The sequence below is a fragment of the Recurvomyces mirabilis genome (assembly GCF_035927965.1).
Source record: "Recurvomyces mirabilis strain CCFEE 5264 chromosome Unknown scaffold_34, whole genome shotgun sequence".
In the NCBI taxonomy this organism is placed as follows: Eukaryota; Fungi; Ascomycota; class Dothideomycetes; order Mycosphaerellales; family Teratosphaeriaceae; genus Recurvomyces; species Recurvomyces mirabilis.
In genome coordinates this window covers 203,397-230,661 of record NW_027041968.1, presented here as the reverse complement: position 1 = coordinate 230,661, position 27,265 = coordinate 203,397, and the positions used below count along the sequence as shown (strand labels likewise).

At 53.3% G+C, this 27,265-nt stretch overlaps 10 protein-coding genes across 10 annotated transcripts; 7 read left to right on the top strand and 3 right to left on the bottom strand.

Annotated features, from left to right (window-relative positions):
* Nucleotides 1-489: 489 nt before the first annotated feature.
* Nucleotides 490-2,399, top strand: LTS14_009882 (uncharacterized protein; the record flags this gene model as incomplete). The annotated part of the gene is made up of 5 exons (XM_064842560.1): nucleotides 490-858; nucleotides 921-1,059; nucleotides 1,117-1,934; nucleotides 1,995-2,239; nucleotides 2,291-2,399. 5 exons carry the CDS (start codon nucleotides 490-492, stop codon nucleotides 2,397-2,399), a joined length of 1,680 nt encoding a protein of 559 aa, XP_064689954.1.
* A 335-nt stretch (nucleotides 2,400-2,734) lies between these two features.
* Nucleotides 2,735-5,760, top strand: MDJ1 (mdj1 protein precursor; the record flags this gene model as incomplete). The annotated part of the gene is made up of 2 exons (XM_064842559.1): nucleotides 2,735-3,024; nucleotides 4,311-5,760. The coding sequence occupies 2 exons, from the start codon at nucleotides 2,735-2,737 to the stop codon at nucleotides 5,758-5,760; spliced, it is 1,740 nt and encodes a 579-aa protein (XP_064689953.1).
* A 1,035-nt stretch (nucleotides 5,761-6,795) lies between these two features.
* Nucleotides 6,796-9,925, top strand: BRO1 (bck1-like resistance to osmotic shock; the record flags this gene model as incomplete). Its single annotated transcript, XM_064842558.1, has 2 exons — nucleotides 6,796-8,661; nucleotides 8,720-9,925. The coding sequence occupies 2 exons, from the start codon at nucleotides 6,796-6,798 to the stop codon at nucleotides 9,923-9,925; spliced, it is 3,072 nt and encodes a 1,023-aa protein (XP_064689952.1).
* An 862-nt stretch (nucleotides 9,926-10,787) lies between these two features.
* LTS14_009879 (uncharacterized protein) lies at nucleotides 10,788-11,938 on the top strand (the record flags this gene model as incomplete). The annotated part of the gene is made up of 3 exons (XM_064842557.1): nucleotides 10,788-11,023; nucleotides 11,086-11,583; nucleotides 11,659-11,938. 3 exons carry the CDS (start codon nucleotides 10,788-10,790, stop codon nucleotides 11,936-11,938), a joined length of 1,014 nt encoding a protein of 337 aa, XP_064689951.1.
* A 574-nt stretch (nucleotides 11,939-12,512) lies between these two features.
* LTS14_009878 (uncharacterized protein) lies at nucleotides 12,513-15,471 on the top strand (the record flags this gene model as incomplete). The annotated part of the gene is made up of 3 exons (XM_064842556.1): nucleotides 12,513-12,900; nucleotides 13,028-15,025; nucleotides 15,122-15,471. The coding sequence occupies 3 exons, from the start codon at nucleotides 12,513-12,515 to the stop codon at nucleotides 15,469-15,471; spliced, it is 2,736 nt and encodes a 911-aa protein (XP_064689950.1).
* Nucleotides 15,472-17,531: 2,060 nt separating this feature from the next.
* Nucleotides 17,532-19,928, bottom strand: AKR1 (palmitoyltransferase akr1; the record flags this gene model as incomplete). The annotated part of the gene is made up of 4 exons (XM_064842555.1): nucleotides 17,532-18,211; nucleotides 18,285-18,397; nucleotides 18,473-19,629; nucleotides 19,683-19,928. The coding sequence occupies 4 exons, from the start codon at nucleotides 19,926-19,928 to the stop codon at nucleotides 17,532-17,534; spliced, it is 2,196 nt and encodes a 731-aa protein (XP_064689949.1).
* Nucleotides 19,929-20,637: 709 nt separating this feature from the next.
* Nucleotides 20,638-21,906, bottom strand: LTS14_009876 (uncharacterized protein; the record flags this gene model as incomplete). Its single annotated transcript, XM_064842554.1, has 1 exon — nucleotides 20,638-21,906. One exon carries the CDS (start codon nucleotides 21,904-21,906, stop codon nucleotides 20,638-20,640), a length of 1,269 nt encoding a protein of 422 aa, XP_064689948.1.
* Nucleotides 21,907-22,272: 366 nt separating this feature from the next.
* Nucleotides 22,273-23,396, top strand: LTS14_009875 (uncharacterized protein; the record flags this gene model as incomplete). Its single annotated transcript, XM_064842553.1, has 4 exons — nucleotides 22,273-22,317; nucleotides 22,366-22,916; nucleotides 22,972-23,032; nucleotides 23,088-23,396. 4 exons carry the CDS (start codon nucleotides 22,273-22,275, stop codon nucleotides 23,394-23,396), a joined length of 966 nt encoding a protein of 321 aa, XP_064689947.1.
* A 309-nt stretch (nucleotides 23,397-23,705) lies between these two features.
* Nucleotides 23,706-24,906, top strand: LTS14_009874 (uncharacterized protein; the record flags this gene model as incomplete). Its single annotated transcript, XM_064842552.1, has 3 exons — nucleotides 23,706-24,106; nucleotides 24,164-24,231; nucleotides 24,317-24,906. The coding sequence occupies 3 exons, from the start codon at nucleotides 23,706-23,708 to the stop codon at nucleotides 24,904-24,906; spliced, it is 1,059 nt and encodes a 352-aa protein (XP_064689946.1).
* Nucleotides 24,907-25,260: 354 nt separating this feature from the next.
* On the bottom strand, nucleotides 25,261-26,972 carry LTS14_009873 (uncharacterized protein; the record flags this gene model as incomplete). Its single annotated transcript, XM_064842551.1, has 2 exons — nucleotides 25,261-25,323; nucleotides 25,386-26,972. The coding sequence occupies 2 exons, from the start codon at nucleotides 26,970-26,972 to the stop codon at nucleotides 25,261-25,263; spliced, it is 1,650 nt and encodes a 549-aa protein (XP_064689945.1).
* Between the last annotated feature and the right edge of the window lie 293 nt (nucleotides 26,973-27,265).

Here is a 27,265-nt window from a genome sequence, read left to right as displayed (position 1 = left end):
GTGCACTCGAGATCGACATCGATCATTGTTGTAGTCTATTGCGTCAAGTTGCAGAGGCGAAGCTTGCGAAATACAGCCATGCGAGCACGCAATCCGCGGACTTTTGCGTATCCATTGGGATTCTCGAACAATGCTCAAGCTCGCCATCAACAAGCTTGGCACTATACGAGCTACCAGCCAGGTATTGCGTGCTCTGAAGTACCCGTCTGGTGCGCCTCGCCCATGTCGCAGACCAATACCGTCCACGTTCGCTATCGTGGCTAGCCGCAGCCAATAATGCCACTACACCCATTCCGACCCATGGCCTCGCATGAGCACATCTTGGGCGTTCATAGCATGCTCGCGGAAGTAATGTCAAGGTTGCCATGCTGCCGCGGCCCATGGCCGAATTTGAATATGTCTGGCTCGTGGCTTGTCAAGGACATATAGATATTTGCGAACCCCCGCACTCGCCAGCTCGAAGGTACTTCCGGCAGACGGGACATCACCATGGCGGACAGATCAACAGGCTTCGTCAGTTCTGAAAAGCAAGTCGATACCGGCCACCAACGCTCTTCTCTGGCCTCCATCGCAGGCGGTTTTGAGGCAGCAGATGTTCTCGGCCGTCCTGTCAACAACGACAAGGGTTTGAACCCGCATGGTAACAGCACAACCTTCGCTTCTGCTGGCCTGGATGCTTACTACAAGCCTCAGCCACACTGGGAAGGTCTCCACCGGTATGACCCCGACTTCACGTGGGAGCCAGCGGACGAGAAGCGTTTGGTCCGAAAGCTCGACTGGAAGATATGTACATTCGCTTGCGCCATGTTCTTTGCCCTCCAGCTCGATCGAGGCAATATTACTCAGGCATTGTCGGACGTGAGTAGATTGTTCAATAGGCTTTTGCAGAAGACGCCCGCGAGATCTGATATCAATTCCAGAATATGCTGAAAGATCTCCACATGACCACCAACCAATACAACAACGGCATGACCATATTTTATTGCTCATTCTTGGTCGCCGAATTGCCGTCTCAGATGATTTCGAAGCGCCTAGGCCCCGACCGATGGATGCCCGTCCGTAAGTTGGGACACCCGCACCCTCCTCTGCTATACGATACTAAAATATGTCTTCCAGAGATGGTGTCATGGAGTCTCGTGGCCAGTTTCCAGGCGTTCATTCGAGGCAAGACCGGTTTCTATATCTGCCGTATGGTCCTCGGCTTGATCGAAGGTGGCTTCATCCCGGACACCATCTTGTACTTGAGCTACTACTACACCAGCACTGAGCTTCCAAGGCGTCTCAGCTTCTTCTGGGTCGCATACCAGTCGACGCAAATCATCTCCGCATTCCTAGCATACGGTATACTGCATCTCCGAGGCTATCGTGGACTTCCAGGGTGGGCCTGGCTGTTTGCACTCGAAGGCCTCCTCACGGGCCTGATCGGTGTGCTCGCATGGTTCTACCTGCCATCATCGCCGTACACCACAGCTTCATGGTTCCGCGGGAGGAACGGCTGGTTCTCAGAGCGCGAAGAAAAGATCATCGCCAACCGTGTGCTTCGTGATGACCCATCGAAGGGCGACATGCACAATCGACAAGCGCTTTCGTTGACCATGCTCTGGGATTGTCTGAGTGACTATCATATGTGGTCGATCTACCTCCTTGGCTTGTCATGGACCATACCGAACACGCCCGCTACCCAGTACATCTCGCTGAACCTCAAGGCGATCGGCTTCGGCACTTTCGAGACCAACCTGTTGACAATCCCAGCCTATGTGCTCTTCATCCTGCAGCTACTTTTCTGGATGTGGATCAGTGAGAAGTATAATCAGCGCTTCCTACTAGGTGTCATCGGACAACTCTGGACATTGCCACTTCTAATCGCGCTCGAGACCATACCCTCAAATACCTCGCATTGGGCCAAGTGGGCTATCGCGACAATGGTTGTTGGCGTGAGTACAACCCGTTAAGTCGAGTAGTCTGTCAGATTCCGTTACTGACAACTTGACCAGTATCCGTACATCCACGCAATCCTCGTCGCCATCACTAGCAGAAATGCTGGAAGTGTTCGCACTCGTACCGTAGCCTCGGCGCTCTACAACATCTCGGTCCAAGCATCGAACATCTTCTCAACCCAGATCTACCGCACCAAAGACGCCCCAATGTACAGGACAGGTAACAAGGCCTTGATCGTTGTCTGTGCCTACAACGTCGTGCTACTAATCGGCATCAAATTGTTCTATGTCAACGTCAATGCGTAAGTCTCTCACAACTATTCCTTCAGGTTCAAGCTGATACATCCGTCTAGTCAACGAGACAAGATCTGGAATAGCATGACCTTCGAAGAGCGTGAAGAGTACTTGGCCACGACGAAGGATCAAGGTAACAAGCGGCTCGACTTCCGATTCGCCCACTAGTCAAGCCATGGTTGCGAGGCAAACAACATTCTTCGCCATAGCAGTATGTATGGAGGATGAGAATGAGAGCAGGAGACGCATCTTAGCTACCATGTGTCGATTTGGTGGCTGGTCGTCGGAGGAAGGTCGGATCGTGACGGCGTGTTGGTGTCAAGGCGCGAAGGATTACGAGATAAACTTTGTTTGCAGTGGCAGACGAAAGCCAAGCGCATAGCCACCACGATGGCAGGCGACATTATGATGAGGTACCAAGATGACCATAGAACATAAGTATTTGCTCAATCCCATCGCGCATGCGATCCATAGCGTCGTCTTGGTCCATGTAACGCACAGCCATGACTACTTCCCACAAATCAACGGCAACACTACGACAGCCCAATGTCATCCTCCGCCTCGTTATCAAATTCCTAGCTGCGATAGCCACGATATGTCTCGGTCCAACACTCCCACTGAACGACATCTGGTACTCGGATGGCCTAGGCACGACATTCGACACCATGTCATTCGGAGCGGTAAAGCCACCTCCAGATATCCTGAAACGTCGATACGGTGTAGCTAATACATGGGCAGACAGCAACCTCAATCGTCTGGTGCACCATCGCGCTCGCCTTGACCCGGGCCTTGCGTAAGCCTTACCATCCAGCCATAGACATTACCTTCGACTGCATAGCTTGGGCGCTCGCGGAAACCATGGGCGGGATGATGGTAGCATGGATAGCGGACGATTGGTACATAGACGGCTGTGAATTTCTTCAGAGTGTTCCAAACGCATGTTTCAAGGCGCGGACCAAGACAGGGCTCGAGTGGACCGCAGGATTGCTCATGATCATTTTTGGGTAGGCGGTGAATCGATGAACATGATTGAGCTCGATGCTGACGAAGCGGAAGCTGGATCCATTTTGCGCTGTTCGTCCGGGCATGCCGAGCGACGCATGTTCTGCTGAGACAGCAGAAACGAGACTCTTTCGTTGAGCTGGAGGATAATCGGCCAGACAAGCCTTGGAAGCGAAGCATGAGCTCGTAGGAGTCGATGAGTGTTCGGCGGTAAGATAATTCGATAATTGATGTATAATCTGCTCCGTCTGTGCCATACCAATGACCTCCGACGGCAATCTTTGAATGCTTTCTCACACGCGAGCCTTGCTGTGACTCGCTGGTCGCCATGTTGGAATGTGGCAAAGTGTGGATGCCGTTGGGGAACATAAACGGTCATGACATTGGTCTATGCTGGTGCCAAACATGGAGCATCGAAGACTTGGCGATGCGGGACATGGAACTATATCATCCGTTCCTCTGCCAGGTACATGTAGACAGCGATCACTAGGGCGCAGCTGGGGCTTATGAGGGGGATGGCTAAATTGGCTGGATATCATCAGGCGTTCGTCCCACATAATGTTATAGTCACCAGCCAGCATTCTTCTCCAGTCTGTGATGGACGTGGATGATGCAGGCGGAAGTGGAAGAGGAAGAGATGGATGGCAGCGAAGTCGGTGGAACTTCTCCGAACTCTCCTCTCCTCCGCGGCCAAAGATTGTTTGAGTGCCGAGCGACAGTACATGTATGCATCCATTATCTTCGGTAAGATCGAACTAGCCCTACCTCTACCATCACCAGCCATTGTCTCGATAATAGCGAGATTTCATACCAACTTGCTACTATGAGTCTCGCATCACCCGCCCTGCTTCCCAAAGCAGCAACACCTTTGCGCCTGCTCGCCGTCTCGCATCGACCATCTTGTCCAGCATACCAGCATGACCACCGCCAACAATCGCAGCAGCAATTATGTCTACATCGACGGAGTCTATCCACATCCTCTCGGCCCACCACCACCCGCCGTCCAACAGCATCATCACATACCCGAACAAACCACGACCGAATACAGCGCCGGACCTTCCACGCTTCCCCATCCAGCCTCGCAACAAAAGACCCCTACTCCGTCCTGGGTGTAGCCAAAGGCGCTTCAGCCGGCGACATCAAGAAAGCCTACTACGGCCTCGCCAAGAAGTTCCACCCGGACACCAACAAAGACCCCAAAGCCAAGGAGAGATTCGGTGATGCCCAGAGCGCGTATGAACTACTATCAGACGACAAGAAGAAAGCCGCATGGGATCAATACGGCGCCGCAGCATTTGATCAAGGTGGAGGCTTTGGTGGGCCCGGTGCTGGTGGGCCAGGAGCAGGAGGACCAAATCCTTTCACCGGAGGCTTTGGTGGGTTCGGTGGTGGCTTTGGTGGGCAAGCTGGCGGTGCTGGCGGGTTCGGAGAAGGTGGCTTCAATTTCGACGATCTATTCTCTGCTTTCGGCGGTGGAGGCGCGAGACGAGGTCGTGCAGGAGGCCGCGGAGGGCCGTTTGCGCAGGAGGAGGTGATGGTGGGTGAGAATATCGAGGTGCAGACGAATATTTCATTCATGGATGCTGCTAAAGGGGTGGCGAAGGATATTGGGATCACTCCTCTAGTGCAATGCAAGAGCTGTAAAGGCGATGGGTTGAAGAAAGGTGTGCAGAGGAATACGTGTAAGACGTGCGATGGGACGGGAACAAGAGTGCATTTCGTGCAGGGTGGGTTCCAGATGGCCAGTACTTGTTCTTCCTGTGGAGGTCAGGGGGTCACAATCCCCAAAGGCGGCGAGTGCGGCACCTGCCGTGGGAACGGCGCGGTGAGGGAGAGGAGGACAGTGAGCGTGGACATACCCGGGGGCGTGGAAGATGGCATGCGCCTGCGAGTAATGGGCGAAGGCGACTACCCACCCACTGGTCAAGCGGCAAATCCCAAATCCCGAACAGAGAAGGGCGACCTCTATGTCTTCATTCGAGTGCAACCGGACTCGAAATTCTCCCGCAGCGGCAGCGATGTCCTCTACACCGCCAGCATACCTCTCACGACTGCAGTCCTAGGAGGTGAAATCAAGGTGCCGACTCTTGATGGTGAGGTAAAAGTCAACGTTGCAACAGGAACAGGGACCGGTGACAAGATCACACTCTCAGGCATGGGAATGAAGAAACTGCAGTCCCGACGAGGAAACAACGGTGACCTACGAGTGGAGTTCAAAGTCCAGATGCCGAAATACCTCTCCGTCAACCAACGAACCATCATCGAGATGTTGGCGGACGAGATGGGAGATAAAAATGCCAAGCGAGTTATGAATCTGCACCAATGGAAGGATGAGCCGGTGCAAGAAGATCTGAAGCCCGGTCAGAGTGCTACTGATCATAAGCATGAGGGGTTTCTGAAGAACATGTGGCATCAGGTCACCGGGCAGCATGATCAGTTGGGCAAGGAGGATGATAGGAAGAAGGGTGAGGCGGCCCAGCAAGAAGACGTGAGTCCGAAGAAGGCTTCGGGGTCGGGTTCAGGGTGAGTATGAGGTATGTGTGAGATGGATGGGATCATGTATCAAGATCGAGGGTCTGTTCTTCGGTGCTCATGAGCATTGCTTGGTTGTAGCAGCAACACCTCCTGGAATCTGGACAAGAACAGGCGTTGTAAGACCTGCTGTGGGCGACTTCTTGTATACCATGGGATGTGACGGAGTAGTTGTACTATAGCTAGCATAGCGGAGCGCCAATTCGACTCATCAGGCAAGCTCTACGCGCTGTGCTGACAGGGCAATACCTGTAAAACCTCAGTTCTATCCTGTTCATGGCTTCCAGAATTACCGTATCGGGAAGGAGCATTAGCCGCGCGCTTAACCACAACACCATTGGCCAGCTCCGGTCGCCATGTAGTGACCGATATGGGTTGCGCTGGTCAGACCGCCTTCTGCACGAGCTTGATCTTGGGCGCCTCGCTTTTATCAAAAATGTTGGAGTCGTCGATGATATTCGTTGTGATCTGCACGCGCTTGTGATACATGCTTTACCTGTCTCGCGTGGCTGATGGCGGCGGTCCGGTAGACTAGGTCTAAGTAGACTAGGGCCAAAAGCAGTGTGAGCTAAAGTCATCGTGGTGGGCCGCATAAACGGCCGCCTGGGGCCTGCGTCACTGCTGTATTGTCTGCGTCTGTTCATATATGTTGTGTTCTGCTGTATTGATGGTATTGATGAAGGATTGATTGATTGGTTGATGGATTCATGGGTATATGAGCAACATCGGCGAACGGAATTCTGGAACAGGGAACACAGAATTGATTAAGAAGAGTTGTGCATGTGAGAGGAGGATTGGGCTGGGACAAATAACCAATCGTTACACGGGCTTCGGAGATGCCTGCTTGGATATAGACGTGTGGAACTGAGCATACGCCCGCTTCGTCCAGGACTGCAGGTAGAAAGATTAGCATACAGATCACGTGGAAGTGGTGCAGCACGTGAAGACAGTCAGCTCCCATCTCGAGATCGTAAAGATGCTTCCCATCTCTACCCGCCCAGCTCTCTCAAGGGCCCTCTCCGCCTCAGCCATGCAGATACCGATGCTTTCCTCGCCTCTCAAACAGACGAATGAGATCGACTGGGTAGCACCATTACGGCAGCACATCCGCAGCGCCTACGGAGACGACCCGGATCGATACGACAACGAATGCCAAAGCCTGAACCGTCTACGGCAGGACATGCGAGGAGCAGGCAAAGATAGTGCAGCCGGTCGAGATCTCTTGTACCGCTACTACGGCCAACTCGAACTCCTCGACCTCCGCTTCCCCGTCGACGAAAACCATATCAAAATCTCCTTCACCTGGTTCGACGCCTTCACACACAAACCCACCGCCCAGTACAGCCTCGCCTACGAGAAAGCCAGCATCATCTTCAACATCTCCGCCGTCTTGTCCTGTCATGCTGCGAACCAGAACCGCCACGAGGACACCGGGCTGAAGACGGCATATCATTCTTTCCAAGCCTCGGCCGGCATGTTTACCTACATCAACGAGAATTTCCTACACGCTCCCAGTACGGATCTGAGTCGGGATACGGTCAAGACTTTGATTAGTATCATGCTTGCTCAGGCCCAGGAGGTGTTTATTGAGAAGCAGATTGTGGACCAGAAGAAACCGGGTTTGCTTGCTAAGCTGGCGGCGCAAGCGGCGTATCTGTATGCACAAGCGGTGGAGGGAACGCAGGATAATGTTTCCCGGGCAGTGTTTGAGAGAGTGTGGTTGTTGGTCGTGCAAATTAAGCAGCATCATCTGGCTAGCTTGGCACAGTACTATCAGGCCGTTGCGGATTACGAGGCCAACAGCTATGGGCAAGCGATCAGTCGCGTGCAGGCGGCCCAAAATGCTAGTAAAGAGGCTACTCGGCTTGCTAATGCTTTCCCTGGAAGTGTGCCGGCGAACAGTAATCTCACTTCCGAAACGGGGCAGGTCCTGGTTGATATGACGAAGAAGCATATGTCTTCCATAACGGAGCTACTGACCGAGTACATTCGAGACAACGACATGATCTACCACCAGCCCGTACCTTCGGAAAACAACCTGACGAGTATACCTAAGCTCCCAGCGGCAAAGGCTATCCCAGTCAGTGAGCTGTATCAGGGACAGGACATCCAAAGAATTATCGGACCCGACATCTTCCAGAGGATTGTGCCGATGAGCGTTACGGAGAGTGCGAGTCTGTACGACGAGGAGAAGGCTAAGCTGGCACGTGCCGAAGCCGAGCGAGTAGAGACTGCCGATGATGAGCTTGCTACTTCACTGGACTATCTGAAGCTTCCCGGCAGTCTGAACATCCTCAAGGGTGGCCTGGATCAGGAAAGTATGGGTGTCGACGACGAGTTCCGGAATTGGTGTAGCGATCTATCAGGTCACAGTCCCTTCGGTCCAACCTTTGAACAGCTACGAGAGGACAAGCAGAGTATCCTTTCTACTCTCGATGGCTGCACAAAACAACTCGACATGGAAGAGTCCGTGTGCGAGAAGATGCGAAGCAAATACGGCGGCGAATGGACACAGCAACCTTCTAGCCGCCTGACCTCCACCCTTCGGACAGACAGCAGAAGATACCGCTCCGCAGTCGAAGAAGCCTCCACGAGCGACGCGCAACTCTTCTCTTCCTTCCGCCAGTTCGAGTCTGATTTCGAGGAGATGAGATCAGCGGGCGAGACAGACGAGGCGGATGTGCTATATCAGCGCGCCATGATCAAGGCTGGTGCGGGCAAGAAGAATGTGGCGAGTCCAGGTGCTGCGGAAGAAGGGAATCTGTTGGATGATGACTTTGCCGATGAGACGAGGCAGAGTGTAGCGGAGCAGATTGAGCGGGTGGAGGAGTTGATGAGGAAGCTGCAGTTGGTGAAGAGGGAGAGGGCGCAGGTGCTGAAGGATTTGAAGGATAAGGTATGCAGGGAGCGAGGGAACCCTGAGTTCCGTTGTCATACTAATGTGTGTGCCGCAGATTCACAACGACGACATCTCATCCGTCCTCATCCTCAACAAGAAAGCCATCACGAACCAAGAAGCCGCACTTTTCAAATCAGAGCTTGAGAAGTTCCGACCACATCAGAACAGAATACTACAGGCCAACCACAAGCAATCATCTCTGATGAAGGAGCTCACACGAACGTATGGCGACCTGCTACAAGACAAGCGCGTCCGAGGCGAGCAGAACAAATACGAGGCCTTCTCGCGACAACGGAACAACGTCCTTGGGAGGTACCGAAGAGTGTACCAGGCGTACACAGACCTACAGTCTGGACTCTCACGGGCACAGCAGTTCTACGACGAGATACGAGAGACGGTGGAAAGCTTGCGGAAGAACGTGGAATCCTTCGTCGAGAACAGGAGATCAGAGGGTGGGCAGTTATTGAGTGCCATCGAAGCTGCCAAAGGCAGCGGAGCAGACCGCGAGCAAGCGAGGCTAAAAGAGTTGATGGAGAGGATGAGTGTTAGTCCTTCCACGCAATCTTCTGGCTCGCCCGTTCCTGGCTCAGGTGGTGGGATGGGCATGGGCGATCAGAGAGCTTCAGGCCACAGACCACCTCCTCTCCTACCACAGACAAGCTACGGCCAGTCACAGCAGCCTTCGTACAACCCGGCCGCAAGTCCGCCGATCACACCGCGATATCAACAGCTTAATGGTACACCATCATACCAAAATGCTTATCAGCCTACACCTACGAACGGCACATTCGCCCAACCGCAGCAAGGAGGCGGACGACCCCAGAGCTACATCTCTCAGCCTCCACAACAACAAGGGCAAGGTGAGAGGAGCTCCTACAACCCGAATTCCTACGGACCTGTCTCGCCACCCGCCCATCAACAATACTTCTCCCCTCCGCCCACGCAGCACCAACAATTCCCCTCCTCCTCCTATCAACAGCAGCAACCAACAACATCACAATATGGACATCCGTCTCAGCAGCAGCAATCATATCCCGGCTCAGCGCAAACCTCAGTACCGCCAGGCTGGCAGCCTCCACCGCCACCACCAGGACCACCGCCGAGTCACGACTATGGCGTACTACAAGCTAGTACTTATCCTTCTGGACCGGGCGGGTACGCGCAGGATGCTAGGCGGGGCGCAGGACAAGGACAGCAGCAGCAGCAGGCTGGTGTTGGTGGTGGTGGTGATCCTTGGGCTGGGCTCGGTGCTTGGAAGTAGACATTGTTAATGCTCTACACGGGAAATGCAAGGCGGGCACAATGTTCGTGCTCGAAACTTTGTTTGTAGTGCGCAGAGATATCATAGTTGAACTATCGATCTGCTGTACAAAGTTCGCGTAACCCCATTTGTGACATTGCCAATGAGATATTCAGTCTGAGCAAGGCAATCAGGACATGGACGGACCATGAGACCATTACTACGTACCTCTCAGCGTCTTGCCGTCAGAGACTGGGTCGTTGATGCCGTCGTGCAATTTTTAGGCCAAGCACGTCCTCGTAGTCTTATAGCATCCTGTGCAAGGGCCTCGATATGGCGAAGATCACCATGAGCTGTATGTACCAGTCTGCCACCCCGCGTGCCGCAAGAAGGTACCATCACTTGGATCACACTGATTGCCGGTGTGACATTCGACCTAATAGATCAACAGCCGTGTAGCGTGAGCCCAGCATCGTTACATCCATCGAACGAGCCGTGCTCGACGCCCACGACAGACGTCTGCTCGACTGTCTTATCTTCGGGAAGGATCCGATGTATGCTGATTCTTAACACCCACCCTTCTCGAGTATCGCTCACGAGCCGCATGAAATATGGCATCAATCAGCGGCCAAAGCAGTGATGTAGCGACGCTCATAGCACAAATGCAGGTCGTTGCAGCAGGTACACACAATGTCGACACCGATCAGAAAGCTAGAGCTTCTCTGCTCCAGCTATCCCGCCAATTGACAGCCAGTCTAGAACAGCCAGATGAGATCGTCTCACTCGTCGCCTTTTGGGTATGAATACCTTGTCCCTCCAGTACTCTCGTGTTGGCGGGACGCAACTCGAGCCACTCCAGGCAAAGCTCTGACGTGGACGCCACATGTATGTGCGGATAGCCGACGACCTCAACCTATTCGACCTTTTGGTGGCGAAGAGTCCCATAACCATCGATCAGCTAGCGGGTGCCACTGGTGCTTCGACAGGCTTGATTGCACGACTGTTTCGCACCCTTGTGGGCATGGGATTCGTGAGGCAACTTGATCATGAGCGTTTTGCCTCTACAGCAGTGAGCAAGCAGATGACACTTCCGAGTGTGAGAGCGGGCGTCAAATTCTTGTACTTCGGATCTAACGTCGCTCGTTGCTGGAACATGTGTATACCGACTGGTCGTGTTGCAGCTACGACCAAGGATTGCCCATCCTTTCACACGCCCCGGCTTACTTCAAAGACAATGGGTATCGTTTGCCAGAGGGTATGATCGATGGCCCTTTCCAATTCGCTCATGACACATCCGAGGACTGCTATACCTTCTGGTCCAAGCAAGCTGGCGTAATGGAGAACTTCAACATCTTCATGCAAGGGCTTTTCGGTACGCCCATGCGTTTGGGTTGGCTAGACTGGTTTCCCATTCAAGACATCTGCTCGGCTGGCTTCGACAAGGAGAAGAGCGAATATTGCTTCGTGGACGTGGGAGGCGGGAAGGGTCATGAGGGTGAGGCTGTGCTGAAGAAGTTCCCGTATGTACAAGGAAAGTTCATGGTGCAAGACTTACCGTTCGTCATCAAGGACATCGCCCATCTGGATCCGAGGGTTGAAAGACTGGCGCACGACTTCACTACTCCTCAGCCAGTCAAGGGTGCAAGGGTATATTTCCTTCAGAACATCCTACATAATTGGTAGGTTTGACGTTCTTAGATCACATACCTTGCAGTCGGCATGTTCTTCAATGTACTGATGACATTCTCGTCCAGGGCTTCGCCAGTCTGTCACACAATCCTATCTAACCTCCGCGCCGCAATGATACCGGGATACAGCAAGATCTTGATTGGCAACATCATCCTGTCCGAGGAGAATGTGCCTTTGCGACGCAGTGGCCTCGATATAGCCATGCTGTTTTTGCATTCGGGAGCGCAGCGCAGTGAAGCCGAGTGGAGGGGGTTAGTTGTGAGTGCTGGTCTAGCTGTTGAGAAGGTCTGGTATCCTCCCGGTGACGGAGACGGCATTGTAGAAGTCACGCGGCCCTCCGAATGAATATTTACCCTGAGATGTCTTACTTGCCTGCATTATACACGCCAGTCCAAGTGCTGGTGCAATCATGCGAGGAGCAGCGGCAGGCTGGAGGTGGCAAGTCTTGGGTAGGGTTGGGTTCTTAAAAGCATGCAGATCCGCGGACATAACCATTTCTGCGCCTCCGCTAGCGTCGCATTAGACACAGCAGAATAGTACTTTAATAAGCAAATCTTGGGGTAACAAAGACAAACGAGAGCTTCGTTATAAGCAGTCGATTACGTTACTTCTGGAAGTTATGTGGCTTGATGAAGATGCATCTGCTCACGTGCTCTCGTTGCCTTGCCGTCGGCGGCTGAGGCGAGGCGAAGTAGAAGCCACGAAAGCGGCAGATTGAAGAGCTCCGCCTCCATCAGATGGTCGAAAAATGATGGCGCCTCGAAAGTCATCTTTCATGTGCTTTGACGAGCGCTCTTTGCGGTCCCCCAGCAGACTCACCATCTACCAACATTGTACCCTGGTCGACTGATCAAGCAAGTCACCAACGAGCTGACGCGTCTACCTCTAGCCAGCAGACACTCAAGACGCTGGATACAAAATGCTTGACCCCGTGTCTGCACTCGGTCTAGCTGCCAGCGTCGTACAACTGGTCCAATTCGGATCCGGCCTCGTAATTAAGGCACGCAGCATAGTCAAATCGGGCAAAGACAGCGATCTGGATGTTGTCTCAACCCTAACACGTGAATTTGAGAAGATTCATGACCAATTCATCGTTACATTGGACCGCTTTGAGCGTAACTCAGGCATCACTTTCCAAGCAGCGCCGACTATGTCGGTTGTCTCCACCGATGCCCTGGCTGCCGTTCGGGCACTTTCAGCAGAAGCTTACGCCACTGCGAAGAAGCTCGAGGCATTGTTAGGGTACCTAAAAGTGCAACCCGAGCTTCGAAGAAGTAGAAGACAGGCACTAGTACAGGCAGTCAGAAGTCAGTGGAAGAAGGATGATCTTGCCAGGTTGCAGCAGGAACTAGGAGCGTTACAGCAAAGCATGATTCTTTACATGTCGACTTCGTTAAGGCATGAGGAACGCACTCACTCAGACAATCACCTAAGCTGACAAGCGACCTAGCGATCATACCTCAGATCTATCTCAAGCACTACAGCATGTGGCGCTAGAAAGTACTACGTCCCACGACACCATCATTAACTGCATTGAAACCCTACAAGGCATCTGCCGTTTCGACCACACTGCTCTTAACCACACCGAACTGGTTCGACTGTCAACGAGTCTGGATGCCGTGTCTCGACAAAGGTGGTTCAAGGTTATCACGACCTGCAACAATATCTTGTCGAGTCTGACGTTCGAGGAACGGACTTGGCGGCAGGAAGCCATACTGGAAGCGCACAGTAGGACGTTCGACTGGATCTTTAACAGCCCCGATAGTGGTTTTCGAGCCTGGATGCAGTCGGCTGGCAATGTCTTTTGGATAGCTGGCAAGGCCGGTTCTGGCAAGTCCACCTTGATGAAATACCTCAGCGAGCATCCTCGAACTTCTGAATTGCTCGGCGCTTGGAGTGGTCATAAGAGGGTCATTCTAGCCAGCCACTACTTTTGGTATGCGGGCACACGCATGCAGAAGACACAACTCGGCTTGTTGAGGTCGATTCTTCTACAAATCGTTAGGCAAAGTCCCGCACTTGCGTACACAGTTGTGCCGCAACGGTTCATCAAGGAGTCGCATGGGGAGGAGTATTTTCCATGGACCCGCCAGGAGCTGACTGCGACTTTACGAGCAATCGCTGAACACAAAGATCTGTCAATACGGTTTTGCTTCTTTATTGATGGACTGGACGAATATGACGGGGACCATTCGGATATCGTTGAGGTCATCTCGACTCTCGCCAAATCACCATACATCAAGATCTGTGTGTCCAGTCGACCATGGAATGTCTTTACTGGCGCATATGGCAAAGATGGCAAGTGCAAGCTACTATTACAAGATCTCACAAAGTCAGACATAGAGAAGTATGTGTCCGATACTTTAATGGCAGACCGGCGGTTCGTGCGACTACACGGTCCCGGTGAGCTCTGCAGACCATTGATGCTCGACATCATGCGCCGCGCTCAAGGAGTATTCCTTTGGGTATTTCTGGTGGTTCGGTCACTCTTGAGAGGCTTGACTGATAACAATGATGTACCCACGCTTATGGCTAGGCTTGATCATTTCCCGCAAGATCTAGATGGTTTCTTCGAACACATGCTCGAAAGCATCGACCCAGTGTATCAACACCACACAGCAAGGATATTTCTCGCGGCGTTGCAAACGGAGTTCAGACTTCCTGTCTCGGTCCCCTGGCATTTGGGTCGAGAGCTGGCAGATCCAGAGTATGCGATGAAAGCGCCGATCCAGAAGTTGACGGAAATCGACGAGCTTGAAATAAGGAACGTTACAGTGTACCTGAACGCCAGATGCATGGATCTGCTGGAAATCGACAATGTCAAACTTCAGACAATTGTCTTCCTTCACCGCACCGCCAAGGATTATTTGGAACAGGATCACGTCCTGGCCAAGATACGGCGGCGCGCGGGTGCATCGTACGATGTTCGATTGTCGCTGGCAAAGGTCTGTTTAGCTGAGATGAAGCTACAGCCCAGTCTGCCCCGATTCGCTGACCTCTTGAGCGGACTGTTGCAATACGGACGATTGATGAACTCTACTGGGACTGCCGCCTATCTTCGGTTGATATCGGAGCTGGACCAAAAAGGCGACAGATTTGTGTCGGACTTCGGTCCTGAGCGACACCAGCATTGGACAGCAGCTTTGACGTTTGTAGGCAGTACCTATACCTTTCCAAACTTTTTGGCTTTCGCCGTCGCGGTTGATCTGGTCAGCTATGTGCGTGCGACACTTCGACAGCACCCAGCTGCTATGCGGAGTTCGCATGGGAAGACCTTACTGGAGTATGCTCTCCGCCCTCACAAAAATCTTGGTGGACACGAGTTGATGCTGGGTGACATCATCACTTCTGACGGTATAGATCCGGATATGATCAGCCTGTTGCTTCAGCACGGCGCAAACCCAAATGCTTATTTGTACAACGAAAGCAGGTGTGAGTACTCACAATCTTTACTCTGCACACTTCCATACCTCAAGACCTCAACCTTGACCCAGCCGTGTACGAATCACAAACTGATAGATCTCACAGTGACGTTATGGGAGTGGTTCCTATCGAATTCCCATGACCCCCTGCGTCAGGATAGCGACCCTCATATTCGTACAGCAAAGCTTATGATCCAGCACGGAGCGGATCTCAAGCGACTATGCTGTTCGGCAGCTTTCAATGTAGCGAGCAGCAAGATGTTAGGCTCTGCACAGAGCAGCATGCGGGATGCCCTGAACGCATTCATGGGGACCTGCCCGCCAACGAAGGTTACTGCCTGGAACCTCCTGCAGTCGCTGTTGTCAGATGCGACGCTTGAGGAATTGCAGCTGTCAATACCACAATCGAAGGCTTGGTGGGCGTGGTGGTATGCTGGAGCGCGTACGGTTACCTAAGCCGTTCGTTCCACCAGGATTCTGTCCACCAGGATTCTGCTTCTGACAAGCTTGAGTATACCAGAAGCGTGCTTCAGGCCTCTGCACATGGCCTCCTCGGACGACGTGAATCGATAGCGAAGAGACTGCGGAGATTGTCACAGCATCATATGTGTATTGACTGTCCTGTTCTAGCGGCCAACTAGATCCATGGTGCGATCCGATTTCACCGAGATTGTGATGTGATGTGGACGCGAAACCGACAAGGCCAACATTGTCGATGAGACGAAGTTAATGTCCGCATCACACGTTCAGTCACCGGCATACCTCTCTCAGCACCAATTTTCCGCCGGAGACCATAGCCAAGATCACAAGCCACTTCGGACTTTCGTAAGTTCCTGATAAGGGAAAGCATGGCGCGGGCAATGCACGCCTGTAGATGATGCTTTCCACCCGAGGCGAGGAGGTGCTGCGAGGCTTTCGGGCGCCGCTCGTCCCAACATGTAGTGAATGAGTCCCAAGGATACAATTAGTAAGGCGCCTGAAAGTAGTTTCATCAGAGCGCATTCAGCTTGTTCGCACGGCTCGGCAAGATTATGTAGACCAGGCAAGAGCGACCGCCAGTCACGGTACCATGGCTGGCTCATACTTCTGTTCCGCATAGACTAGATCTGGCTCCAGGACTGATGGCATTGCTGAGTCAATCATAGCTTCCTAGTTCGCAGCTAAGGAAACCCAGTCTTGCCTCTCTCAATGATGAAATCCTTCGCCCACTTAAACCCATCAATCTCCTCGCACTGCGTGCTAGAACAAACGCCCACAGGCCTGTTAGATCTCTCGTGCTTCGTTCAGCGCTTGCCCAGCTGTCTCATACTCCCCACGCAGCACTTTCGTAACCACAGTGCCCAGGTTCTCGTATGGAAGAGTCGGCCAGTCATTGCATTGGCCGCTCTCAACGCGATTCAGCAGAGGCCGCAGCTCATCGGAGTACCCGATATCTCGTTTCGTGAGGGTCATGTTATGCTCCAAGGGTGATTTGCCCGTCACTCTCTCTCACATCCGCACTGCCCAGTCGAACATATCTCTCTTCGGCTGAGAATCATAGGCTGGCTCGAACTCATTCTCGTCTTCCGACAGGCTTGAACGAGCAAATTGCATTCTTTGGCGCACGTTGGACAGGTGAGCTTCCTCGCCCCACGGATTCGAGTACGACCCCCAAGGCATAGATCCGCACTGTGCTGCTCGAATCTCTAGCTTATTGCAGACTGCAGCCACAAACCCAGCAATGACCATGGAGAAGTCCCCGCGCAGCCAAAGTGCATCCTCACAGAACGCATTGAGCACGACTCCTTTGCCATAGATGAAATCCAGCGCATTCAGTGTCTGCAGACCGCAGCGTTGATAAAGAGCAAGCACAACATCCCCCAGTCTCAGTTCGCAAGGTTCCAATGTATACTGGACCAGGACGAAGTCGTTCCAGCTTGTATCCTGCTGCTGTCGGACCGTGGTAGTGGACTACACGGGCGCAAGTATTCCCTGAAGCAGACAGACGTTGGTATATATTATTCGCACAGTCAAGACGCCCTATCCAGTCCGTCTCCTCGGTACTCCGGGCGTCGAATGCATTCTCGTGATATAATACTTCGTGTGCGCATCTTCTGCTCGGAACCAGTGGCCAAAGACGATCACGCTATTGACGTCGCTGGCGGGCAGTACGATGAACTTCTCAAACCAGTCTGCGTAAAAGTCAGAGTCATCCGGGTCGCGACTTGCGTCCAGCGGCACAGATTGGCCACCGTATGCTTGGTCCTGGTTCTGTGTCGATGGCTACACGATGACTTTTCCTGCGCCGTCTACATGATGCTGATCAGGTGGTCGCAACCCTAAGCACGAACGTACAACACTCAGCATGGCTGTTTATGTTGCGATGAGGAGGTAGAAAGAGGTAAAGGCAAAAGTAGAGTGGATGCCTAAAGCTTGATCGGGGCATTGCACGTGCCGCAGAGGGCTTGGCCAATGAAGATGGATTTCATAGCAGAGAGAAGTCTACACACCAGCGCCCAAAAACGCAAGACCGACGATTACACCTCTCCCTCGTCCCCCTGCGCAACCCCCTCATACCCACCCCTCCGATACCCCATCCCCGCCCTGGGCCGGGGAACATCATAAACAAACGCATAATCCACCTCCTCCCCCCCCAAAAGTGACTTCGTCCCTTCACTCTTGCGCTGCATAACCGGCCCATCCAGCCAGAAGTCCTGACAATTTCTCACCACGCCTCGGGACCACAAATTACTCTTCCGTTGGCGGGCACGTTCGGCCGGATTTTGTGAACCTTTGTAACCTTGGAAGGCGATGGTGAGGAAAGTGTCTAGGCCGAGGAGTTTGGACCATGAGGAGAGGAGACCATCTTTGTTCTTGGCGTGGTTGTGTCCTGCATGCGCTCCTTGTCCGCCACTAATAGCAGGAGTGGGAACAGCTGCCAGTCCATCGACCTGCGCACCCTCGACCGACATCGTCCCCGTCGTCATAGCCAAGGTAAGAGGACCAGCTTGCACGGCTCCACGCATAGTCTCGTAGGTGGTGATATTCCGGGCTATCTGTGTAAGATGCACGAAAAGCAGCATAAACGTCCAAGTAAGCTGGAGAGCCGCCCAGGCCGAAGTGATGATGGTGAGGGGATCCTTGGAGAATTCAGCGCAGAGTTCGTCCTTGAGAAGTGTACAGTGGAGTTCCGTGGGCTCGGGGAGGATCTCGATGTCTGCGATAGCGTGTTAGCATGATGATCTGTGGGCTGGAGAGATGAACGGTCGTTAAGATAGAGGGGTGCTTACAAGCAATCGTGAGCCGTATAATCAGACAGATACCCATGATCAAACACATGACGTACAAGATGAAATGCTTATGATTGTTGACACCCACACAATTATCGACCCAGGGGCAATGACTGTAGGACAAATTAGCAAATCCGTCAAACCTCTCATATCAAGACCAGATCCTGTATTAGATGACATCAACTTACTGATCCTCTCTCGCGACACACCGTCCACACCGCCGACAATGCTTACTCCTCAACGGCTTGCGAATCAAACACGCCGCACAAAAATGCGCCTCATTGAACGCCGCATGCTCGACCAATTCCTCAATCGTCTTCCGCGTTTGACCTCGACTACTGCCTTTGGGGATATATCCCGGATCGGCCGTCATGGTCATGGTGTAAAAGTAGGCCGTGAATCCATACGCGACCGCAAAAGCCACATTCATGAGGATATTCGTGGAGAAAGTAGTAGGGAGGATATCCAGCACCCAGCGCACACCCACCCAGAAGAGCGTGCCCGCGAATATGCCGGCGAGGAAGGGTGTTTTGTGCATTGTCTTTACATCGGGAGGCGCCCAACGGAAGAGCTTTTGCACGGCGAATTGGAGTGCATAGCCGACAATCAATACACCGGGCACGCCGAAGAAGATGGGCAGGGTGGCGAGCATCCAGAGTTGGAGTCCTCCCAGCGCGAACGGCCAGAGGAAGAAGAAGCGTTTGTAGAAGCGGCGTTTATCCTTGACGCCAGGGATGGGAAATACGAGCGGATTAGCGTGTTCATCGAAGCCGGAATCGAGCAGAGCTTTATGCCACTGGCGTTCGGACTTCATCTTCACTGCGGCTTGGGCGGGCGTATCACCTTCCGTCTGTCCCTCGGTAGGTTTACTTCGAGCGAACCGATCACTACCGTACTCGACCAGTTTCTGTATGCAAGCGTAGTTGCCTTTGACGAGGGCCCAGTGGAGGGCGGTGAAAGCCATTTCATCTACCGCATGCACGTCCGCGCCCCAGCGGAGGAGGATGTCGACGCATGCTGGGAAGCCTTTGTACGCGGCCCACATGAGGGAGGTATGGCCTTGGGAGTCCGGGACGTCGACTGGGAGGTCCGGGTGGTGAAGGAGGAGAAGGAGTTGGTAGAGGTTGCCATCTAGGGTAGCGGAATGCAAGAGGTTGTAGCCTTGGTCGTCTCGTAGGAGAGGGTCGGCTCCGTGTGAGAGGAGGAGGGAGATGACTTGGAGATGACAGCGTTTACTGGCCCATAGGACGGGAGTCGCTTGGGCATCTCCTCCTCGGGCATTGACGTCTGCGCCGGATTGGATGAGGAAGTGACAGAGGGCGTGGTGGCCGTTGATCGCTGCCCACTGGTATGAGATCAGCTCCCTCTACACGCATAACATACTCCGATGCTTCATACATGCAATGCTGTAATGCCCTGCTCATCCGTCGACTTGGCCGTCTCCTTGCCCGAATCGAACAACTTTTGCACCGCTCGTAGTTCCCCCAACCTCGCCAGCTGCATCAAGTCTTGCTCCACCGGTAATGATCGAGGTGGACTGGCCTCCAGATCACTGAGCTCGACCTTGTCCAGGCCATCTTTCCCAGACGAGCTCGAATTGCTGCTGGAAGCTTTGTGGTCGTGGTGAGGTTCGAGTGTGGCCATGTTGGCGGGAGTGTCATCGGTCATGGTAGAAACATCCTTCTCATCTCATCATCATACATTGTCTTGCAACCAGACAAACACACATCAGGCGACCAAGCAATGTACTGCCCTCGGGCTACGTTGTCGCATGTGGCAGTGCTGAACACTTTTGGAACACGCGGCGATGCGCCATTTCATTTGGCAAGAATGACAGAAGTCGTGTTCCGAGATCCTCTCAGACCCATATCATCTAGTCTCATCTCATCTCATCTCACCTTACCTCACCAGCTCCCCATGTATAGACATCGAAAAGTGCACAATGCTGGAGAAGGAGATACAGATCTGCTCTTCGACACAAGGGCTCGTTGTCTTTCCTTAGTGCTGAGTATGTGGTCTCGATCTACAGCGGTCCCGCAGCGCTATGGTAGATAGAACAGGACACTGGGTCGCACCGAAGGCGATTGGGCGAGGCATATATTCCCTCCCGTGCTAGCAGAATGCAAGATAGCAGGTCGGTCATGTCAGCAACCATTCTTCATCGACCATCTTCCCCGTTCCTTGTACGAGGTGGGACTCGTTTCGAGAAGCAGAGACCTTCGCTATCTATACCTTCCCCTTGCTACTTTACCTACAACGGGATGCCTGCACAAGCAGAGGGTCATCGTGATCATTGTCCGGAGTTCTAGCCATAAGCAATGGACCGGGTGAGACCCCACGTGCTGTCGATCGTTCATTCGTCGACAGTATGATCACGTCGACCTCTGTCAACCCAACACTTCAATCTATCCGGCTCAACAATATACCTCCAATACTCCAACACAAATTCATCAACATCCGCGCTCGAGTGCTCCAGCATCCACGCCGTCGGCCGCAGCGGTGGAACAAGAAGTGGTTCTTCAATACTACTACAGATATCAAGCCATTTGGCCGAAGTCTGGGCTTCAAACATCCCCTTTCGTGCTGTTATCATTACAGCACCGTGGCATGTTGCGTGGCCGACTGTCATACAATGGTAGACATTCGCGATGGTTTGAACGATGAGGAGGGTGCGGCGGACGCTTTCGATCTCGAGCCAGGAGTGCCAAATGCTTGTTGTGGCGGACCGTCGATCGACACCAGTCAATTCCATAGCCAGGGCGTGATATCCACGATGACCAGTCGCAACCATCCTCGAGTCATTCATCCACTTCCGGAGGATATGCACCTGCTTCTCCGCCGAAGCGCGAAATCTCACTGAACCATCGAAGAGCCGGATGAACACCAAGACGAAAAGTGCATGCACCCGACTCAGCTGCGCCCTGACTTCGCCTAATCCTTCATCTGCAGTACTCACTCTCTCCTGTATAAGCCTCCGAGCCCTCTCATCAGCAATCTGCAACACCGTCGTCCTCATCGCAGGTGTCGCGGCAGTATAAGAGGCGAAGATGACGAAAGCATCCTGTAAAGACGTAGGCATACCATACTCGTACAACTTCGAGTGAATGAAACCATTGCTACCGGTCTCGATCCAACGGACTAGCATTGATCTGACAGTATCGAAGACTGCTTCAAGATCTGTCGTAGACTGACAAGAGGCTAGTTCGTCATTCTGATGAAGGGTCCAGCTGTCGGTTTGCAGGAACCATAAGCTCTGGTCTGGAGGAATGGTGGGAAGAATGGCAGTGATGGGGAGCAAAGACTGTGTCACAATGCCGCCATCCGCTCTTGGTGAGGGTGGTATGGACCAGCCTGCTGTGGTGAAGTCTAGAGCCGGATCTGGGAAGGACAAGGCTGGCCAGTCATGCGGTGGAGTCACGATCAAGTCATCTCCAATAATGTGCTGTTCCGCCTCGAAGGCATTGGTCAAAGGTCGCCTTTGCCGGCAATGCTTCTTCCGTGGTCGATACACGCAGTCTTCGTCTCGATCGCGGCATCGTCGGCACGAGGGTCGCTGCTTATTGCATTTCCGCTTGGATTGAGCGCAGGCAGTACATGATTGGTTCTGGCTTGTTGCGGACATGTTGAATCGACGACACAGCTCATGCGGTCATTTATGTTACAGACTACAATCACGCCACGGCCGAACCAAAGCAATGATGTTGAACATCTGCTTACAAATTATCGTTTCACCCAAAGGTTTGCGGGAAATTGCAGAGCCTCATGCTTGCGTGCGGGAAAACACGCGGACATTTCTATGTCAATGCTTCGTCCGATATATCCCTCACCAGGACTCGACAACGTGAATAGCGCAATGGGTACGGACCCTCCAATTGTCCACCGCCGCTGCGCGACATGATATATAGTCGCATGCATTATGGCGTCCAGCCATTGTCAACAACCTATCACTTCTCGCAGCTCGATCTCGACCTAGTCGACAAGGCTAAACATGGCTCCTAGCACTCCGGTCAACATCATCCTCGGGACTCACACTGTATGCAGATAATATTCATGACTGCCAGCAGGACTGACCAGTAAACAGGTCGGCGACAAGCAAGTGCCTGGAACTCAAGGCATCGTCCACTTCTCCGAGGACAAGGACGTCAAGGAGTTACTAGATACCTTCTACGAACGTGGCTACCGCCAGCTTGATACGGCGAGTCTATACCCAGGATCCGAAGTATCTCTTGGTCGCGCCGGCGCTCCTTCCCGCTTCACCATCCACACGAAAGTCCACAGCGGCCCACCAGGTGCTCATGAACCCGCCAAGCTCAAGCAGAGTGTCGAGAAGTCCTTACTTGAGCTGAAGACTGACAGCGTGGAGACGATGTTCCTGCACGTACCGGATCGCCAAACTCCATTCGAGGACGTGGCGAAGACGATGGATGAACTCGCCAAGACCGGGGCGTTCAAAAGGGTTGGGCTGTCCAATTATGCGCCTGATGAGGTCAAAAGGTTCCTCGAAATCTGTGAGCAACACGGCTATACCAAGCCTAGTGTGTATCAAGGTCACTACAATGCCCTGGTCCGAGGTGGCGAGGAAGCACTCTTCCCACTGCTGCGTCAGCATAACATGAGCTTCTTCGCTTATAGGTATGTACCTGCCAGCAAAGAACAATCCAGCACATTTACTGATTCTCGGTCTTAGTGCCGCCGCAGCAGGGATCTTTGCAGAAGCCAACCCAGACTCCTCGCGCTGGAAGGACGATGTGAGTCGTATCTACCAGACGGCACCCCGAACCCCACTGACTCACAACCACACAGAACCAAATCGGCCAAATATACAGCATGATCTACAGTCAGCCAGCCGTCCAAGCCGCCGTAGCCAAGGTCCGAGAAGATGCTCTCAAGCATAATATCGGTGGTCACGCCGCTGCCCTGAGATGGACGGCGTATCACAGCATCCTTGATGGTCGCTACGGCGATGCGATCATCTTCGCCGTCTCGAAGCTGTCTCAATTGCATAGTAGCTTGGATGCTATAGAGGCGGGGCCTTTGCCTGACGAGCTAGCCGGCGACATGAGTGCCGTTTTTGCTACTATGGGGGAAACGGCGCCACCGTTCCATTTGTGAGGCTGGTCGTTATGGTCCTACGGCACAGCCAAGCAACTGACAGACTCGCTGAGATCGGGATCATGGTATATAGCACAAGAGATTCTGGCAAGGTTTCTAGCTCCAGTTTGGATGAAGCAGATGATCAGAACAGTGGTCCAGATGAGCCAAGAGCTGAGCCTGCCAGGGGCACCATTGCCCTCTACGCAGTCTCAGCTGCACGCTTTCCATGGATTCACCGAACAGATGATCATAGGGCGGGCATCAGTAGTCATGGTATTGGGTAATGTCAGTTGATAACTGTTCGTACAAGCCCGCAAACTACAGCTTATGCCGCTTGGCACCCGACTTGATCTTCGCAAATTCGATCTGTGGTATTCCTCTCGCGACACGACCAAGGCCCGTGAAGAGCTCCGCAACCATCTGCTTGTCGATCTGCTGCCGAAGTGGCTCGAGCAACAGAGCTTTCCTTTTGAGCATGCTCGAAGCCACCAGCTGGGAACCGAGAAGATCGTCACTTTGGCGAGTACCATGCCGAGAAACTTCTCGTCATCGCCCATCAGGCAGTCGAAGACCTCATTCACGTACCCACAGGCTAGGAGTTCCTCACTAGGGAGCTTCCGACTAGCGATGAGCGCTTCGTTTGCTTTCGCCATACCCATACGTCGGATGAAGCCGAGAGATGGTCCGCCTTCGGGTACAAGACCTAGACTGGTGAAGGGTGCCAGGAGGTAGGTATGCGGCATGCAGTAGATGAAGTCCGAGAAAGATACGAGAGCTGCTACAAGGCCAACCAGCCCTACAGCAGCAAGTCCAAGATTTCTGGACAGAGATCCGCGGTACAAGGCCGATCTTGGTACGATATGTATCCTCCGAAGTAACAGCCTGCATCCGATACCCCGCCGATATGGACTTCTCCCAACTTCCGCGTGGTTGCGCAGGCAAAGCTGTACCAGGTGTTGAGGCTAGAATCTCTGCGGAAGGCGAGCTCCTCATCAAATCGCCATTCATGTTCTCCAAATACCTGTACAACCCCGCCGCTACGCTCGCCGCGCACGACAGCGAAGGGTATTTCAAGACCGACGATACCTGCCGGAAAGAAGGCGACTTCTTCTTCATCGTTGGCCGTGCCAGCCTAGACATCATCAAATCCGGTGGTTATAAGATCGGCACACTCGAGATCGAACGATGTCTGCTCGAAATCCCCTACCTCCAAGAAGCCATGGTTATCGGTGTCGAAGATGAAGAATTCGAACAACGGGTCGGTGCCGTGGTGACTTTGAGCAACGACTTGACGGGCCTGCGAATCGACGACCTGCGCGCCGAGCTAAGGAAGAAGTTGCCTGGGTACCAGCTGCCCACTATCCTCCGAGTCGTGCCTGGAGAGCTACCCAGGGGCGCAACGGGCAAGGTGCAGAAGAAGATTCTAGGACCACAGTACTTCGCTCCAGGTCAATGGCGAGCGAATTCAGAAGTCCAGGTTTGGGGAGGTCAAAAGAAGCCAGGCGTTGAGGCGAGAGCCAGGTTATAGATGCGGTAGCGGAGATATTATAGTAGACTAGCCCGATCACACTTCTGATCCGTTCAAGTCCTCATATCACAAAGGAAGAGGGCCTAGATCGCACAACTTTGCTTTCAACTTGACTACCTGATTCATGCTATGCGTCAAATTCATCCATCTACACATCTACATCGTATTCTCCAATGTATGCCACGATTGCGAATATGCCTCGGCCATTCATCGCTCCACTCGATGCCAACCAACTAAACAACGGACCGGTTTCCTGAGATCGCCAAGCATACCAGAAGAGCGCTGCCAGCATTTCCGGGTATCTTCATCCATCATGCACCGATTGCGAGCTGTCGTGATGACAAATGGGATTGCTTACATCTCCTTCTGCAGCTCCACAATCTTCTCGTGAAGCTCTAGAGCATATTGTTGTCGCATCTGTGCATCAAGTCAGCATGAACCACACAAATCCCGCAAGTGGCAGCCCGCCTGGCACTCACCTTCAGCTGCAACATCTCTAAACCCGTCTTCCCATCCACAGTCCCCATAAATAACATCAGCCCGCCTTGCGGTGGACCACCAGCCGCCGCCCCAAAAGAGATCTCCTTCTTCACAGGCGTGTTCAGCACAACACGATGACTCCCATCCGCTCTCATCAGAAATCTCGCCTGAGTCGAATTGCCTTCCGTCCCAGCAGCTCTGTTGACGTTTAACCTCAATACGCCTAGCCCACGTTCTCGCCATTCCTTCTTCCCACCTTTGGTCGCTGTGCTGTAGTTGTACAATTTCGCTCGACATGAGAATTCCATTTCTTCGTCTTCTTCGCCCGTTTCGATGTGCTGTTCATGGAAACGTTCATCTTGTTGGTCGGCGTCCTGAGAAAGCGGTGGGCTCTTAACTCCGCCCTCTTCGTCTTCGCCGCCATTATCGGCTTCTGCTTCCTCCTCCGCCGGTGCTCCGAAGGGTTTGAGCGCCTTCGAGCTACTGCCGATCGTGCCGCCTAGCGGTGTAGGGGCCTTGCTGCTTGCGAACGACGTCAGACCACCGGCACTGCTGCCGAATGCGCTGGTACCTCGAAGCTTGCTCCCGAACCCAGAGCCTAGTCCACCACCAGGCTGTCCGAAACCAGATGAAGCAGATCCGAAACCACCTGATGTGCTTGGACCGGCCAGGAAAGCAGACTTTTGTCCAAGTGCGCCACCGAAAGTGCTGCTCGATGTCGATACCAGCGCCTCGTTCTCCTTTGCAGCTTCCGGGACCACGGAGGAGCTCTTACTGCCTGTGGCGAAACTACCGCCAGTGCCAAACCCTCCTGTGGTCTTCCCAATTGCGCCGAAACCTGACGTCACTGAACCTGCCGCCGAGCCGAAAGCAGAAGATGTGAAAGCGCTCGTCGATGCAGGCTGTTCGAATGCTTGCGGAGACTTGCTGCCAGATAGTGCGCCGAAAGGTGATGTGGTTGATGTGTTGGCGAAAGCACTCCCAGCCGGAAGCTTCGTCAATGCAATTGCAGATCCTGCGCTAGCATCCTTACTCCCGTCCTTGGCATTGGCAGGCTGGGCTGCACTCGCCAGCAATTCGCTGTCCTCAGCAGTGGTTGAGTGCAGTCGACTCCTCTTAGTCTTCGGACTTGCAACAGACTCTGCAGCGACCTCGTTGGTCCCATCATCCTCATCCTCATCGGGCGTGACTGGTCGTTTGTTGGTAGCGAGTCCGTTGCCATTTGCGCCACCAGCAGATAGAGGTGGTTCCTTGCTCTCACGTGGCCGTTCACCAGACACTTTCCGACCATCATTGAGCGCCGCCTCTTCTGCCGTGCTATCCCGTGACCGTTTCCGTGTGTGCTGTTTCACGGTATCGGTGCTAGGCTGGTCACCTTGCTCGGTTTCTACCTCCTCAAAGCTGCGCTTCCTCTGCACTCTTCCTCTCTCGCCATTCTCTCCCTCGGCCTCTGCATTACTTGGAGCGTCACCCGAGCTAGACATGCCACCCTGTGCCGCGATCGTGGCTTTCCGGAGCTGTTCGCGCACAGGTTTCTCTGCTCCTTCCGTATCTGAGCCTGGATTATGCTCGGCTACCGGTGCCATCGCCGCCAGCAGCTCGCGGACGGAGAGTCGGGTCTTCACTAACAGATGGATCCAAGCCTTTGTCGCTATGAAGTAGTACTCAACACTCCTGTTCCGACCGAAGAACTCGGGTCCTCCCCGCTTGTGATGTCCAGTGAATGTTCGAGATGGTGGCGGATGAGGTTGGACGTCGTCGTCAGTCAGGCCAGCAGCTCCTAAAATTACGGAGTCTGATCACAGGCCTCGTCCTTGTCGTGTGCCTTCCCGTTCAAGACGAGTATCTAGCTTCTGCTAATCTCTCAACAAAGCCAATG